Below are 18,916 nucleotides of genomic sequence, written 5' to 3' on the forward strand. Positions count from 1 at the left end.
GCAGAAACAAAATCACTGATTTCTGTGCAAAAAAATTATCGTCAAGTGTATGATGTGAAAACAATTAAGGAATGTTATAGGAAGTTTCCGGCAACATTCTGGTGGTGCACGTTACAGAGTTTCAGAAGAGACAGTGGAAGACATCAGACAAACTTTTCTCAGAAGCCTGCACAAGTCAATTCGTCAAGCATCTAGGCAACTTTATGTTCTCGATCAACATCGCATCGTGTGGTTCACCAGCGTCTTCGTATGTGTGCTTACAAAGTGAAAATTCTACAATATCGAATGCCAAACGACAAACCACGCCGACAACAATTTGCTGCAGACATGCTGCAGGGTATTGATATGGACGCCAGCTTCCTGGAAAGATGTTTATTCTCAGATGAGGCAACCTTTCATCAATCAGGAAGGGTTAACAGGAATAATATTCACAAGTTTGTGATAGCCCTCAACTAAATGTCCGGTGCAAGCTATTGCATGACACGATTGTTGGACTGTTGTTCGTTGCGGAACAAATAGAGAATGGGTCAGTGTATCTCGACATGTTGGAGCAGTTTCTGAACCCTCAGATACAAGATTTGCAACCCAACATCATTTTTCAACAAGATGGAGCTCCACCGCATTGGTCAACGGGTGTTCACAAGTTCCTGGATACGAAATTTCCCAATCGTCAGATCGGACGCGGAGGACCCATTGCCTGGCCACCACGTTCACCTAACATTATGCTGCTTAATTTCTTAATGTGGGGATTCGCGAAGGACCACGTGTATGTGACCAAAGTGGACGATATTTCTATGTTGCGACATTGTATCACTAATGCGATTGCAACAATAACGGAGGAAATGTTACAAAGAACTTTGATTATATCCATACTGGATGAGAGGTTGTGGTTGTGAATGTCAATGTTAAAAAATATATCGGCTCAACCACTTGTTCATAGTGTAAAACACTACGATTGACGCGTTTCGGAAGTCAAGCTTCCATCATCAGAATAATAAAAAGTAAAAGCACTCGTTAAAACTCGCTAAAATGGAACATGCACCGGGCACAATAAAATTGATAATAAAATTAAAACATCGTGGCTACTTCCCTTGTTGTAGCCAGGTCTTCCAAGGTGCATCTCTTTTTCTTTTTGTATATTACAAATGCTGTGTAGATGATACGCTGCTGCTTATTGATGGACAAGAAAAATAAGTTGCAGAAATTGTAAATAAATTTAACGAGTTACATGGTAAAATTGAATTCACTGTGGAAGATGAGGAAAATGGTGAACTGCAATTTCTCGACCTAAGTATTAGGAAACAAAACATGTTTTTAAAATATTAGGAAACCAACCACAATTGATGTGTTGATACAAAATAATTCCTGCCATCCTAATATCCAGAAACTTTCTGCTTTTAGATCTTTGATAGATGGAGCCTTTAGAGTCCCTATGAATGAAGAAGACAGAATGACTGAGCTGAATATCATGAAACAACTACGCAGAGCTAACGGATATCACCAAAACGTTGTCAATAAATTAATACCACAGAAACAGCGCGCGAATGCAAGGAAGAATACCGCAAATAATATTACGAGAGTCACAATACCATACTTCGGTGATATTTCGCAAAAAGTGGCTAACATTTTCAAACCTTTTAAAGTTGATACCGCTTTTCACACCAATAATACGCTGCGGTTTAAACTAAGAAATAATTTACAGCAGGAAAGCGATAAATATGAGAGAGCTGGGGTTTATAAAATTCAGTGTAACACGTGCAAGGCAAGCTATGTAGGCCAAACTGGTAGGTCCTTTAAAGTATGTTACAAAGAACATAGCGATGCTTTACGGCTTCATAATTTTGAAAAGTCAGCTGTAGCCACGCATATTTGGGAAACGGGACACCCCATGTTGGGAATAGATCAGGATCTTGTTATTTTACATAGACAGGACAAGGCAAAAAGCTGAATCTACTAGAACAGCTGGAAATTATGATACATAGCGTGGATAATCAGAACACACTGAATGAACAGCTAACTGGTGATACAAATAACTTTTTCAAACATTTCACTGGTTTCTTTTAGTAACTACATTTTTAGCATTTGGCAGGATACCATCATTTCATGAGGTCCTTGGAACGCGTGAGCTCACTCACGTTTCAGTGTCGTGTTTGGCTACGTGGTGTGTGGTATCAACTTAAACGCACAGGCGGTTTACGACGATAGAGGAGAGAGCCGTGTGGTTGGAAGTTGAACACCATAGGCGACACCATTTTAGAGTTTTCTATATTTTGACGACTATGTGGAGATGCACCTTGGAAGATCTGGCTGCAAAAAGGGAAGTAGCCACAATGTTTTAATTTTATTATCAATTTTATTGCGCCCGGTGCATGTTCCATTTTAGCGAGTGTTAACAGGTTCTTTTACTTTTTATTATTCTGATGATGGAAGCTTGACTTCCGAAACGCGTCAATATTAGTGTTTTACACTATAAACAAGTGGTTGAACTGATATATTTTTCAATGTGTTACAAAGAACTTGGCAAGAAATTGAATACTTGATATTCTTCGTGCTGCAAATGGTTCACATGTAGAGGTGTGTTGTGATAAATAAATAAATTCTTTGAGATGCTCTACGATGTGGTGCATTTTTCATTGTCGTATCATGTCCCCCCCCCCCCCCCCCCCCCTCTCTTTGAAATCAGGAAGGTTTGAGTGGGCCACCCTGTATACACACCTGTGGCCACAGTGAGACTGACTGTTAATTATAACTTAATTATTGGGAGCAGCTGGCTGTCAGATGGAGGGAAGGGGCTAGGAAACGGGATACAAGATGAAGAGAGGGTAGTGGGGTGGTGTGAGGCAGCTGCTTTGACAGATGACACAGTGCCTGCACAACAAGGTTTCATCCGAGGGGAGAGCATATAAGAGGCAGAGACAAGTACTGAGGGGAGGAAAGGAAAGGAAGGTGGAGATGAAGGAGGAGACAGGGAGGGAAGAGAGGAAGGGAGAGGGAAGGAGAGAGAGAGAGAGAGAGAGAGAGAGAGAATATCTGCTGCATCCTGCATGGGATTGCAGGGGGGGGGGGGGGGGAGTTAGTAGACAGTCTGGGCAGGGGAGGAGTGGTGTGGGCAGAAGAGAGTAGGAGAAAGGTAAGGTGAGATAGTGGGAGCAAGTTAGGAGAGGTGTGGAGCACAGGGGAGACAGTCCCCACCTGTATAGTTCAGAGAAGCTCCTGCTGGAAGGGAGAATCCAAATGGCTCGCACAGTGAAACAGCTGTTAAAGTCTTTTGTATTGTGGCGTGCAGCAGGTTCGACAACTGGACGGTCGAGTTTGTGGTTTGCCGCAGTTTGGCAGTGGCCATTTGTGCAAGTACACAGTAGGTTACTTCTCGTGCCCACACAGAATGCTGCATAGTAACTGCAGCACAACTGGTATATAGGATAGTTGCTTTCACACGTGGCCCTGCCTTTTATGGGGTTTCAACAGTTGGAACGGCATTCCCAGCACCATCTCAGGAAAGTATCACAGGTACTCTTGTCCTATTCCAGAATTACCTATAGCTGAGAAAGTGACTACCAAAATTATCCAACCCCTCCCCCAACACTTAGTAGTTCCCTGAGTATGCCTCAATGACATATTCCACCTTCCACACACCTAAAAACTTCCTCCACCCTTTATGAAACACAATGCTCCTAAACACCCATCCTGTAACACTTTAGTCAACATTTCTGTGCCATATGCAGTTTCACTTATGATTGAAACAGGCTTATGTCTGTTGAAGTTATTTTATTCATTGTGACGCAGCCACTGGGCTAAGACGTTTTTCATTTTTAAAAGCTCATGTAAGTAATATTTTATCACATACATAATCTTAGAAGTTTATGTATACATTGTATTACTGGTCTACATGTTATTTTGGTCACTTTTTAGGATTCCTGAAGAAGGCTATATTATTATAGTTGAAACCATGGTCAAGATGTGGTATAAACATAATTAGTGCAACTGTGGGCTGTTTTTCATTCCAAACAATTTCGTAACGGTTGCTGGTATTGCTACCACGATGAAAACAATGAATAATTTTGAGGTCACTTACAGCCACAACTACATCTATACTCTGCAAACCACTGTGAAGTGCACAGCAGATGGTACGTCCCATTGTACCAGTTATGGTTTCTTCCAGTTTCATTCACGTATGGAGCGCAGGAAGAATGATTGATAGAGTGCTTTTGTGTACTGGTAACTAATATGATCTCATTCTCACAGTCCCTATATGAGCGGTATGTAGGGGATTGTAGTATATTCCTAGAATCATCATTTAAAGCTGATTCTTGAAATACTGTAAATCAACTTTGTTGGGACAGTTTCCATCTCTCATCAAGAGTCTGCCAGTTCAGTCCTTTCAGCATCTCGGTGACACTCTTGCACAGGTCATGAAAAAAACTTGTGTGACCATTCATGTTCCCCTTCTCTACATCTACATCTACATCTACATCCATACTCTGCAAGCCAGCATACGAGTTGTGGTGGAAGGTATACTTTGCCACACCTAGTCGTTTCCTTTCCTGTTTCACTCACAGATAAAGTGAAAGAAAAACAAATGTCTATATGCCTCCATACGAGCCCTAATTTCTCATCTCATATCTTCGTGGTCCCTCCACGAAAATATGTTGGCAGCAGTATGATCGTTCTGCAGTCAGCTTCAAATGTCGGTTCTCTAAATCTTCTCAGTAGTGTTCTCTGAAATGAATGTCATCTTCCCTCTGGGGTTCACACTTGAGCTCCCGAGGCGTATCGGTAACACTCGCATGCCGATTGAACCTACCAGCAACAAATCTAGCAGCTCACCTCTGAACTGCTTTGATGGCTTCTTTCAATCTGACCTGCTACAGATCCCAAACAGTTGAGCAGTATTCAAGAATAGGTCACACTAGCATCATATATGCAGTTTCCTTTACAGATGAATTACCCTTCGCTATAGTTCTCCCAACAAACCGACACTGACCATTTGCGTTCCCTACCACAATCCTCACACGCTCGTTCCATTTCGTATTGCTTCGCAACGTTACACCCGTATATTTAAACAACATGACTGTGTCAAGCAGGACACTACCAATGTTGCATCTGAATGTTACGAGATTGTTTTTCCTACTCATCCATATTAGCTTACAATTTTCTACATTAAGATCCAGCTGCCATTCATCACACCAACTAGAAATTTCGTTTAGGTCACCTCGTATTAACCTACAGTCACTTATCTTCGACACCTTCCTGTACACAACAGCATCATCAGCGAACAACTGCAGATTGATGCCCACCCTGTCTGCCAGATCATTCGTGTATACCGAAAATAGCTAGACTCCTATCGTACTTCCCTGGGGAGCTCTGACATTACCCCACCTCCCATAAACACTCACCGTCGAGGACATCATAATGGATAATATTACTTAAGAAGTCTTTGAGCCACACACATACCTGGGAACCTATCCCGTATGCACGGTTGTACCCGTAGTTCGCAGTGGAGTACCTCAAACTACCGCCTAGCCTAAAAATAACCCGTGTGCACTCCACAAGTACTCTGCTATCCGAGTAGCTGCTTCCTTTGCGTAGTGCACCTCTGACCCATCCAGGGGAGTCCTGCAAACCCCCACCAATAACACAGGTCCAGATATCTGCTGCCAAGACTGTCACAGAGAAGACAGAGCCTTTGGCTGAGAACCTCCTTTTGGCCTCAAACCAAATGACCCCGATCAACTCTGGGAATGATGCTGCAAACTGTGAGCTCTGCTGGTACCCCTTGTGTGAGGCCAGCAGTCTTCACCACCTCTGCAAGCTGCACAGAAGAACTGAGGTGGCCTCAGAATCCACGCGACAGGCGTCGTCGGTGCTGACGTGAGACACCACTTCCAGACGACTGCAGTCTGCTCACTCGATAGCGACAGGCAAGTACGCCTCAGATGAGGACTCCTGGCAGACATACCGAGTGTTCATTGGCTTTCATTTCAGTCCCAAACGCTATCCGCCTAAGGGGCTCCAAATGCATCTAACACTGGGACTTCCAATGACTAGCAAACCCCTCCCCCCGTGTACCTGCTCGGACTCTGCCGAAGGAGTGGCCAGCCGTACACTCGTAGGGTTATCGGCGAGGTCAGGCCTCCGGTCTCCACAGCGGCCCTCTGCCTCGAGCGACACGAATGCATTACCACCTGCCATTCGACCTACTGTGACGGCGGATCCGACACATCGGGTGCACTACGAGGTGCCTCGGAAGCGGAGCCTGTGGGCGAAACGAGTGACACCCGAGGTATCCCGTGCGACACACCACAATCTCCACCACCGTTACGCCCTGAGTCAGCAACCTAAAGGCGAGTGATCACAGATAAAACCACGTTCAACTCTCTGCAAACTGCAACCAGCTCCTCCTGCATCCCCACAACAGGCACACATTCTAGCCATCCTAGCAAGACTAACTGAAGAGTAAACAATAACAGCTGCTGGAAAGCTAGATAAGCAATTTGTTACCTTCCTATTTGTTCATGAGACCCAGAAAAATTAGATACAGGCTCCCAGGTAGATGCCATTTTCCTCGACTTCCGGAAGGCGTTCGATGCAGTTCTGCACTGTCGACTGATGAACAAAGTAAGAGCCTGCGGAATATCAGACCAGCTGTGCGACTGGAGTGAAGAGTTTTTAGCAAACAGAACACAGCATGTTGTTATCAATGGAGAGACATCTTCAGACGTTAAAGTAACCTCTGGTGTGCCACAGGGGAGTGTTGTGGGACCATTGCTTTTCACAATATATATAAAGGACCTAGTAGATAGTGTCGGAAGTTCCGTGCGGCTTTTCGCGGATGATGCTGTAGTATACAGAGAAGTTGCAGCATTAGAAAATTGTAGCGAAATGCAGGAAGATCTGCAGTGGATAGGCACTTGCTGCAGGGAGTGGCAACTGACCCTTAACGTAGACAAATGTAATGTATTGCGAATACATAGAAAGAAGGATCCTTTATTGTATGATTATATGATAGCGGAACAAACACTGGTAGCAGTTACTTCTGTAAAATATCTGAGAGTATCCGTGCGGAACGCAACAAAGGAGGTGGCTTACAAAACACTCGTTCGACCTATACTCGAGTATTGCTCATCAGTGTGGGACCCGTACAAGGTCGGGTTGACGGAGGAGATAGAGAAGATCCAAAGAAGAGCAGCGTGTTTCGCCACAGGGTTATTTGGTAACCGTGATAGCGTTATGGAGATGTTTAACAAACTCGAGTGGCAGACTGTGCAAGAGAGGCGCTCTGCATCGTGGTGTAGCTTGCTCGCCAGGTTTCGAGAGGGTGTGTTTCTGGATGAGGTATCGAATATATTGCTTCCCCCTACTTATACCTCCCAAGGAGATCACGAATGTAAAATTAGAGAGATTCGAGCGCACACGGAGGCTTTCTGGCAGTCGTTCTTCCCGCACACCATACGCGAGTGGAACAGAAAAGGGAGGTAATGACAGCGGCATGTAAAGTGCCCTCCGCCACACACCGTTGGGTGGCTTGCGAAGTACAGATGTAGATGTAGATGTAGAAGGTGTAACCCCCAAGGGGTGCTGATCCCTCAATGAACTGTGCAGCTGGCTGTTCTGAAGAAATGACAACTGAGCTACAGACTGTCTGAATTTACACTTACAGGGCAAAAAAGGAGGGCGAGAGAAAACTTCCTAAAGTAATTATACAAATACATAGCATTAAGAAAACACAGGAAAAGCTAAATACGTAGCTTGATGCCCCGGAGATGTGCCACAGGCAGCAGCTCGCACTGAACTGAGTGCCTAACCAGCCTGATTAGAATGGTCACTGGTCTCAAAACTAACAGCTGAGTAACTCTACTGCACTACTGACTAATTGAATAAAAACTTACAAAACACGAGATTCAACTCTGAGAATTTGAGGCTTCAGGTCTACCGAATATTTATTATACGCAAAGGTCATTGAATCGAGTACATAAAGCCACACTAGCAATGCCTGCGGCAGAAAACTTCATTACAAAGTAAACTCACTCGAGACAAAAGATCGAAAAATAAGCAAATTCTTGCAACAAAATTACGCAGCACTACTAACAATAGCTAAATAAACAGTTACTGTTCAGTTCTGCTCAGAAGTAAGTTAGAATAGCACTAAAATTAAAAATGTAAACAAACTGTGTACAACCGGTTGGCTGCTGTTGCTGCTGCTCTGTTTACATTCAATATCTCCTGCTAGTCCTATCTGGTACAGGCCCACACACTTGAGAAACATTCTAGGACGGTATGCAAGAGTGATCTGTAAGCAATCTGCTTTGTAGAATGGCTGCACTTCCCCAGTATCCTACTGAAAAACCAAAATCTATCACCAGCATTTTCCCACAACTGAGACTACGTGATCATTCCTTCGTACCCCTACAAAACGTTACACCCAGGTATCTGTACGGGCTGGCCAATTCCAACTGTGACTCATGGATATTAAAGGATAATAGGCTTTTCTCCTTTTGTGAAATGCACAATTTTACACTGCTGAATATTTAAAGCAATTTGCCAATATTTGCAACACTTGGAAATTTTATCACTGAATATTTATGCAGCTCCTTTCAGACAGTACTTCATTACAAATAACTATGTCATCTGCACAAAGTCTGAGGTTGCTATTAATAATGTCCACAAGGTCATTCATATACTACATAAACAGCAATGGTACCAACACACTTCCCTGGGAAACACCCAAAGTTACTTCCACACATGTTGACGAATCTCCATTCACGATTATATGCTGCGTCCTGCCTACCAAAAAATCCTCATTCCAGTCACGAACTTCACTTGATAGCCATATGACTGTATTTTTTAAAAATAAGTGTAGGTGTGATATTGAATCAAATGCCTTTCTGAAATCGAGAAATATTGTACATACTTTCAGTATGTCATGTGAGAAATGTCCGAGTCGGGTTTCACACGATCGATGTTTTCGGAACCTGTGCTGTTTGGTATTGAAGAGAACATTCCGTTTGAGATACCTCATTATGTTTGAGCTCAGAATCTGTTCCAAGATTATACAACAAATCGATGTCACGGATATTGGATGCAGTTTTGTGGCTCACTCCTGCCACCTTTCCTGTTGACAGGTGTCGTCTGGGCTCTCTTCCAGGAGCTGGCCACAGTGCTTTGTTTGAGGGATCTAAGACAGATGATAGTTAACAGACGGGCTAACTCATCCACAAATTGAGTATAGAATCTGAGAGGGATTCCGTCGGGCCCTGGAGCTTTGTTCAGTTTTAACGATTTCAGCTGTTTCTCAATGCAGCAGCCACTAAAATCTATTTTCTCCTCAGTGGCACGAAATAAAAGTGAGGCAATAATTCTGGACTTTCCTCTGCCAAGGAATATTTGAACACAAGAGTTAGGTGTTTCTCCTTTGGCTTTACTACTCTCAATTTTATTTCCCGTTGTAACATACAGCATTACTATAATATTCAATACCCAGAATTTGTAGCCGGGTATCGGTACTTTCTGTTACACAAAGAATAAAAAACATGCCACTATGGCACCTTTTCCTGTTATGTAATTGTATTATATAATACTATGAATGATATATAAACAAAATTTACAAATAATTAAATAATATGTAACATAATAATCACTATGAACCATCAACATTTACTCAGAACTATAATAATCAGTATGTAATTCATTTGCTAAGTAGTAGTTAAAAATGTTAGCATCGATATTACTTTTGTTAATTAACTGCAATTAGATCTCGAAAGTTCAGTTTGGAAAACGTTATTGTAAATCGATCAAAAAGCAAAAACTAAATTTAAATTCACGTAATTTCAAGTGACAAATAATTTCAAACCCAAATTTGTAAACCAGAATTAATACCATTACTAAAATAATTAATTGATCATTGTCAGCAAATGTAATTAACTCCATTACTTACGTTTGGATGCATATTTCAAAGTTATGAGCCATTAAAGAGGTTAAACAACTTGTGCATATATTACATAAATGTTAGCAATATTTTCCGATCGATGATTCATTTGTACACTACTGGCCATTAAAATTGCTACGCCACGAAGATGACATTCTACAGACGCGAAATTTAACCGACAGGAAGAAGATGCTGTGATATGCAAATGATTAGCTTTTCAGAGCATTCACACAAGGTTGGCGCCGGTGGTGACACCTACAACGTGCTGACATGAGGAAAGTTTCCAACCCATTTCTCATACACAAACAACAGTTGACCTGCGTTGCCTGGTGTAACGTTGTTGTGATGCCTCGTGTAAGGAGGAGAAATGCGTACTATCACGTTTCCGACTTTGATAAAGGTCAGATTGTAGCCTATCGCGATTGCGGTTTATCGTATCGCGACATTGCTGTTCGCGTTGGTCGAGATCCAATGACTGTTAGCAGAATACAGAATCAGTGGGTTCAGGAGGGTAATACGGAACGCCGTGCTGGATCCCAACGGCCTCGTATCACTCGCAGTCGAGATGACAGGCATCTTACCCGTATGGCTGTAACGGATCGTGCAGCCACGTCTCGATCCCTGAGTCAACAGATGGGGACGTTTGCAAGACGACAACCATCTGCACAAACAGTTTGATGATGTTTGCAGCAGCATGAACTATCAGCTCGGAGACCGCGGCTGCGGTTACCCTTGACGCTGCATCACAGACAGAAGTGCCTGCGATGGTGTACTCGATGACGAACCTGGGTGCACGAATGGCAAAACGTCATTTTTTCAGATGAATCCAGGTTCTGTTTACAGCATCATGACAGTAGCATCTGTGTTCGGTGACATCGTGCTGAACGCACATTGGAAGCGTGTATTTGTCATCGCCATACTGGCGGTGCCATTGGTTACACGTCGGTCACCTCTTGTTTGCATTGACGGCACTTTGAACAGTGGACGTTACATTTCAGATGTGTTACGACCCGTGGCTCTACCCTTTATTCGATCCCTGTGAAACCCTACATTTCAGCAGGATAATGCACGACCACATGTTTCAGGTCCTGTACGGGCCTTTCTGGATACAGAAAATGTTGGACTGCTGCTCTGGCCAGCACATTCTCCAGATCTCTCACCAATTGAAAACGTCTGGTCAATGGTGGCCGAGCAACTGGCTCGTCACAATACGCCAGTCACTACTCTTGATTAACTGTGGTATCATGTTGAAGCTGCATGGGCAGCTGTACCTGTGTACGCCATCTAAGCTCTGTTTGACTCAATGCCCAGGCGTATCAAGGCCATTATTACGGCCAGATTTCTCAGGATCTATGCACCCAAACTGCATGAAAATGTAATCACATGTCAGTTCTAGTATAATGTATTAGTCCAATGAATACCTGTTTATCATCTGCATTTCTTCTTGGTGTAGCAATTTTAATGGCCAGTATTGTATTTATTAAATTAATGAAACACATTATTGTAAAAAAGTCATATTTAATTTTCAATCTTAAATCGTACAATTTCTAACCTTAAACTCATATGTAATGAACTAATATTTTATGCTGTAAGTAATCTGATTGTCAACCTTTTGTATATTTGTAACTTTTAATTGTAACTATGAATTTCACGATGGTGTAACAATTGAAGTAATGAACACACGTTGTCTGGAATATATATAAGCAAATGTGGCAATGGAGTGTCAGTTCACCTAGGAGTTCACTTTGCAGTCAAGTCTTTTCAGTCAGTAAGTCGGTCTGTCAGCTGTTGGATTGTCAAACAGACTATAAGTGAAGTTTGATGTATTCTGCTACGACTTTGGAAAAATGTTATCAACAACAAATAAATCTCCGCAAATTGTATGACCTGGAGTTTTAATTAGAAGGAATCACCAGCTACCCGACTCAGGCAAATTACAAGATAAGTACAACAAGAATACTTCGTTATGCATTGCCCTTACTTACGTCCACTCCAGGTGCAAATACATAAGTAATTATATTAACGCACCAGTAAATAAATCATATGCATTCATAAAGTAAGGGGGATGACATACCGTCTTGTCCATGAGTGATTGGACACTACCTCTGAGTGATTCACTAGTATCTTGGAAAGTTGACAATATTTCAAGTCCCAGTAGACTCACTATCTACTGAGCACTATTGAAGTGCTTAATGAAATACAAGTGTATCCCTCAGTTTGATGAAAACTGAACTTGGTGCATATTATGTGAGCTGGGGCCATCTGGCACCATTTATTGAACTGTCATAATGTCAGATAGCTCCATGTCAATACTGAGGAGAATAAGGTAATAAGCCTTACAAAGCAGCCTGAAACTTCTGACGGAATAAGGCGGCATCCTGCATCGCTCTGATACCTGGGTTGTAACTGGCTAACTGGATAGCTAACTGACCAGCAGGAGAACAGCTTTATAACGTCAGTATATAATTAACATGGCTGACACAGCAAGTGACAGTTTGGTAATAAATGGTGAAAGTATAGAAACTGAAGGTAAAATGCGGAAGAGAAATATAGAAAAGAGAAAAGATAGGAGCAGATAACGGGCATGTGACAGTGGACAATAATGGGGAATATAGTAGAAAAGTAGAAAGAACATTTAGTTAGTTCAATTCCATTAACAAAACAGCCCACAAAAATGAAAACACTTCTGGCACAACTGAGAACTCCTGAAAGGCAAGATTCCAGTGATGACATGAAGTCCGTGCACAGTTCACATACAGTGATACAGACCAGTGTACTACTGTAAGTCTGCAGTGGGGCAAAAGTAGGGCATAGAAAATAAGTGACACTGTTCTGGAACATTAGTGTTTTAATGATTGGTCCGCCAAAGCTCCGAAAGTGTGTCATATAATGTCAATGTTGAAGTTTGTGCCTCCTGTTCGCTACAGCTTTTATAAAAATAACGAGTATGATTCCAAGAAAATGCAATTAATGAAAATGATGTTACTTATTGTTTTTCTATTGTATCTCAAAATGTGTATTGTATCATTAGTGAGGTGACAGTTTTCCCTATAATAATCAATGCATTCTGTGCCACATTTGCAGGAATTTAACACAATACCCACATAACCTAACCCATAAAATATTTTCTGATTCTTACTGTTATGATAAAGTTACAGGCTACTTAACAAAATGGTAAATATCTCCAAAGTACACTTTTGAGGGATACCTTCTTCTTCAACTAAGCCCTTCAATTCTTCATTTCATTTAAAAAGAAGTGTTCTACACCTATCACGATGAAACACTTTCCAGAGAAGAATGAAAACTTACCCCGTCGGATAAAATCCCTCATTCGTGGAATCGGGTATCTGAAACATTAGGAACAACAATTGTCAGAATGAACAAGCTTAACTTCAACGCAAAGCGTTACAACTCTACACTTAGTTACTCAAATACATGACAAGTGTATTTGGCATTTTAACAAATTTATCAAAGACAGAGGTTAGTAAAGGTGCTGCATTATGAGAACGTTAATAATAACCTCACACTTTTTCACACGATGTAGTTATGTCAATGAGGTACTGTCTCAAAGCAGCTACATAAATGAAACTTCCTGGCAGATTAAAACTGTGTGCCCGACCGAGACTCGAACTCGGGACCTTTGCCTTTCGCGGGCAAGTGCTCTACCATCTGAGCTACCGAAGCACGACTCACGCCCGGTACTCACAGCTTTACTTCTGCCAGTATCTCGTCTCCTACCTTCCAAACTTTACAGAAGCTCTCCTGTAGGAGAGCTTCTGTAAAGTTTGGAAGGTAGGAGACGAGATACTGGCAGAAGTAAAGCTGTGAGTACCGGGCGTGAGTCGTGCTTCGGTAGCTCAGATGGTAGAGCACTTGCCCGCGAAAGGCAAAGGTCCCGAGTTCGAGTCTCGGTCGGGCACACAGTTTTAATCTGCCAGGAAGTTTCATGTCAGCGCACACTCCGCTGCAGAGTGAAAATCTCATTCTAGCTACATAAATATTCAACCAGATCTCAATAGGATTTCAAAGTGGTGCAAAGACTGGCAATTTGTTTTATTGGAAAAGAAATTAAAAATTGTGCGCTTCACAACTTGAAAAGCCATAGGTACACTATGTAAACAAAAGTATCCAGACACCCCCAAAACGTGTCTTTCATATTAGGTGCATTGTGCTGCCACCTACTGCCAGGTACTCCATATCAGTGACATTGTGAGATAACAGAATGGGGCGCTCCACGAACTCGAGGAGTTCGAAAGGGCCCTAGGTACACTGTTTCCAATGTGATAGCGAAGTGGAAACACGAAGGGACACGTACAGCACAAAAGCGTACAGGCCGACCTCGCCTGTCGACTGACAGAGACCACCGACAGTTGAAGAGGGTCGTAACGTGTAATAGGCTGACACAGGAAGTCCAAACTGCATCAGGATCCACTGCAAGTACTACGACAGTTAGGCGGGAGGCGGGAAAACTTGGATCTGACAGTCGAGCAGCTGCTCGTAAGCCACACATCACGCTGGTAAATGCCCGGCTTTGTGTAAGGAGCGTAGACATTGTACGATTGCACTATCACAGCACAGGCCTACACTAATGTTTTAAGCAAGTTCTTGCTTCTCACTGTCAAAGAGCAATTTGGGGATGGCGATTGCACCTTTCAACACAATCGAGCACCTGTCGATAATGCACGGCCTTTGGCAGAGTGGTTACATGACAATGTAACGTGGCCTGCACAGAGTCCTGACCCGAATCCTATAAAACGACCAACGTCGATACTTCTCCTCAGTGCAGCACTCTGTGAAGAATCGGCTGCCATTACCCGAGAGACCTTCCAGCACTTGACTGAACGTATGCCCGCAAGAATGGAAGCTGTCATCAAGCCTAAGGGTGGGACAACACCGTACTGAATTCCAGCATTACAGATGGAGGGCGCCACGAACTTGTAAGTCATTTTCAGTCAGGTGTCTGGATACTTTTGATCACACAGTGCACATAACTTCAGCATCTGGAATCAATATACTCATACAAATATCAGGGCATAACAATTTGTTAGTATACAAAATGAAATGATAATTTAGGATCAGCTGTAGGTAAGGCACGTGGCATACTTTGAATCACTGGTAGGACACTGGGAAAATGCAGTCAGCCTTCAAAGGAGATTGTTTAAACAGGTCCAGTCACGTTAACGTGGCCACGTTTGAAGTCAATGTGGACCAACCACTCAGACAGCTGGTGGCAGCACTAGCAGAGGAGGCTCTGTGGATGAGGACAACAGTACAGTCTTTGTTGTAATGGCACAAATGGAGTGATTTATCCCATGTCCAAAACAAGGACGTAATCATTGGCTTTGGGGCCAAAGGTTGAAGCATTTCCGAAATGGCTAAGTTTGTAAACTGTTTGCGTGCTGCCACGGCTGAAGTATATCTGCACGAGAAACCGCCACTGCCAGATACTGGTGCCGAGGTAAGTGTGGTGGACAGACGACAGGGGTAAACGACGTCAGCGGATATGTGCACGCACTACCAGACGTGCAACTGTTGAGCAACTGGCTGCCCAGATGAACCGAGGGGCTACCGACACTGCCTCCTCCACGACTGCTCGGCAAATGTCGCTGCACGTGGGCTTCTGCAGCAGGCGCCCGCTTAACTCACCCGTGCCGGCTGCCGTTCCGCGGTGACGACGGCCGAATTTGTGGGCCACTATCGCAACTGGACGTACGGTGTCTGGTGACGTGTGGCTTCTTCAGATGAATCAAGTATTATGATCCGTCTTGCAGATACTGGTGTATATAGCGTGAAATGTATAAATGCAAACACCGAGCAACAATTGTCAGAAGAGTACAGGCCACACGAGGGAGCTATACTATGTGATCAAAAGTATCCGGAAACCTGGCTTAAAATGACTTACAAGTTCGTGACGCCCTCCATTGGTAATGCTAGAATTCAATATGGTGTTGCCCCACCCTTAGCCCTGATTACAGCTTCCACTCCCACAGCCGTGCGTCCAATCAGGTGCCGGAAGGTTTCTCGTGGAATGGGAGCCCATTCTTCACGGAGAACTGCATCGAGCAGAGGTATCGATGTCGATCGGTAAGGTTGGGCACGAACTCGGCATTCCAAAATGTCCCAAAGGTGTTCTATACGATTTAGGTCAGAGCTCTGTGCAGGCCAGTTCGTTACAGGGATGTTCTTGTCATGTAACCACTCCGCCACAGGCCGTGCATTACGAACAGGTGCTCGATCGTACTGAAAGATGCAATCGCCGTCCCCGAATTGCTCTTCGACACTGGGAAGCGATAAGGTGCTTAAAACATCAATGTGCTGTGATAGTGCCACGAAAACAACAAGGGGTGCAAGCCCCCTCCATCAAAAACACGACCACACCATAACACCACCGCCTCCGAATTTTACTGTCAGCACTACACACGCTGGCAGATGATGTTCACCGGACATTCGCCATACCCACACCCTGCCATCGGATCACCACATTGTGTACCGTGATTTGTCACTCCACACAACGTTTTTCCACTGTTCAATCGTCCAATTTTTGCACTCCTTACACCGAGCGAGGCGTTGTCTGGCTTTTACTGATGTGCTGTATGGTTTATGAGCAGCTGCTCGACCGTCATATACAAGTTTTCTCGCCTCCCGCCTGTCATAGTTTTTGCAGTGGATGCTGATGCAGTTTGGAATTCCTGTGAGATGGTCTACATACGTATCTGACTAATACACATTATGCCCCTGTTCAACTGTCGGCGGTCTCTGTGAGTCGACAGACGAGGTCGGCCTGTACGCTTTTGTGCTGTACGTCTCCCTTCACGTTTCCACTTCACCATCACATCAGAAACAGTGGACTTAGGGATATTTAGGAGTGTGGAAATCTCACGTACACAGGTATTACACAAGTGACACCCAATCACCTGACCATGTTCAAAGTCCGTGAGTTCCGCTGAGCACCCCATTCTGCTCTCTCACAATGTCTGATGACTACTGAGGTCACTGATATGGAGTACCTGGCAGTAGGTGGCAGCACAATGCACGTAATATGAAAAACGTGTCTTTGGGGGTGTCCAGGTACTTTTGGTCACATAGTGTATATGGCCTGGGGAACATTTTTGTGGCACCGTCTGCGTGATCTCGTCATTCTGGAGGGCACAATGGAACAACAAAAGCACGCATCTATCCTCGCAGACTGTGTCCACCTCTACATGCTGTTTCAATATTGTGAAAGGGAAAGTTGCTACTCGCCATATAGCAGAGATGCTGAGTCGCAGATAGGCACAACAAAACTGTCACAAATATAGCTTTCGGCCAGTAAGGCCTTCATCGAAGTTAGACGACAATGTGTAGTTTGTTATTCCCCGGCACGATGGCATCTACCAGACTGCCAATGCAGCATATGTCACACAGCCCAGGGTGTACGCGTTTGGTTTGAAGAACACCAGAATTAGTTTATCGTACTCCCCGGGTTAAAAAAAAATTGAGAATCTGTGGGAACAGCTCGACTGTGCTGTTTGCACGTGGATTCTCAACCGTGAAACCTAGAGCACCTGCCCACGGCACTGGAGCTGACACGGCACCGCATCCGTGTCGGCACCTTACAGAACCCGACTGGCTCTTACTGCACATCTCGGAACTGTCCACGCTGCAATACGCGGTTATTCGAGCTTTCGACAGGTGGACACATAAATACGACAGGACAGTGTAAAACACTTGTGTGAATAGTGCTTGTCTGAATACTGCTTTAGTGTGTGGGACCCGTACCATTCAGGACTAACAGGGGGTATTGAATATATTCAGAGAAGGGCAACACAAATGGTTACAAGTTTGTTTGACCCACGGTAGTTCCTTAGGGGGATGCTGATGAAACTTAACTAGGAGACTCTTGATGGTAGATGCCAATTATCTCGTAAAAACCTTCGTACAAAGTTTTGAAATGCCTTCAAGTAATGAATATGCAACTACCTGCTTTTACCATTCTTGTAGAGGTCACGAGAACAGAATTTGACTCGTTACACACACTGATGCATTTAAACAGACGTTCTTCCTGCACTCCGTATGTGAATGTGACAGGAAGAAAGCCTAGTACGGGGTACAACGGGGAATACCCTCTGCCATGCACTTCACACTGGTTTGTTGAATATGTGTGTCAATTTAGATGGAGGTTTCTGTGCACAGCTCCAGCTAAATCCCTGAAAACAGCATTGCTGGACTGTTAAATAAAACGTCACATCTGCATCCACACTCCGTGAGTGACAACAAAGCTTTGTGGCTGAGGATCATTCACTTTCCCTACAACTGAGTGTATGTGGCTGTTCCACTTCAAATATTTACTCAGTGGTAAAGTCAAATGTTTTTGTGGCACGAATGACTAGTCAGCTCTCTAATCCTATAGTCGGGCAACACCACCCTTTTATGTTTGTATTTCTCCACACTGACACCTAGATGGCAAGCAGGTATTATGTGGAGATGTAATTGCACATAACTACAGTTCTTGTAGCACAAATCTTTGTCACAGATAACTGTTCGACCTTCAACAGGATGGGGCACGACCACATTGCTATTTTCATGTTTAACACCATTTTATAATAACAAACGGCTTCAATAATGGTTGTTATTATTGATATTACTACTACGAGAGCCATCCGGAACATAAAGAACATTTTTCCACACCAAGATATTCTTTAATGATATAGAAACTGAATATACATGTTTTGGCATATACTTTGCCTGATTTTCCATAACGCGGCCTTTGGCATTAAGGAACTTGTCATAGCTCGGCACGTTTTGGTGTGCCCTCTTTATAGTGTCTAGCCGCCTACTATTCGACCAGATTGCGACAGCATCCTTCAGGTCTTCTTCATTCGCACAGCGCTTACCAGCAAGACAGCAGGAAAAAGTTCCAAGGTGCCAGACACTCATTGCGTTGTATTACAACAGACTCGGTTTAGTTTATATAACTTGCTGCAAATATGTACCAGTACTGGAGATGACTGC

General features: G+C 43.5%; 1 protein-coding gene across 6 annotated transcripts in view; it reads right to left on the reverse strand.

Moving 5' to 3' along the window:
• Positions 1–18,916, reverse strand: part of LOC126426773 (zinc finger protein 723-like) — a 203,167-nt gene that overhangs the window by 19,524 nt on the left and 164,727 nt on the right. For all 6 annotated transcript variants that reach the window (XM_050088762.1, XM_050088763.1, XM_050088760.1 and 3 more), the window contains one exon: positions 13,235–13,272. In XM_050088762.1, the coding sequence (XP_049944719.1) occupies positions 13,235–13,272 (38 nt within the window). The remainder of the gene's footprint in view (positions 1–13,234; positions 13,273–18,916) is intronic.

The sequence above is a fragment of the Schistocerca serialis genome, chromosome 11 (assembly GCF_023864345.2).
Source record: "Schistocerca serialis cubense isolate TAMUIC-IGC-003099 chromosome 11, iqSchSeri2.2, whole genome shotgun sequence".
NCBI lineage: Eukaryota > Metazoa > Arthropoda > Insecta > Orthoptera > Acrididae > Schistocerca > Schistocerca serialis.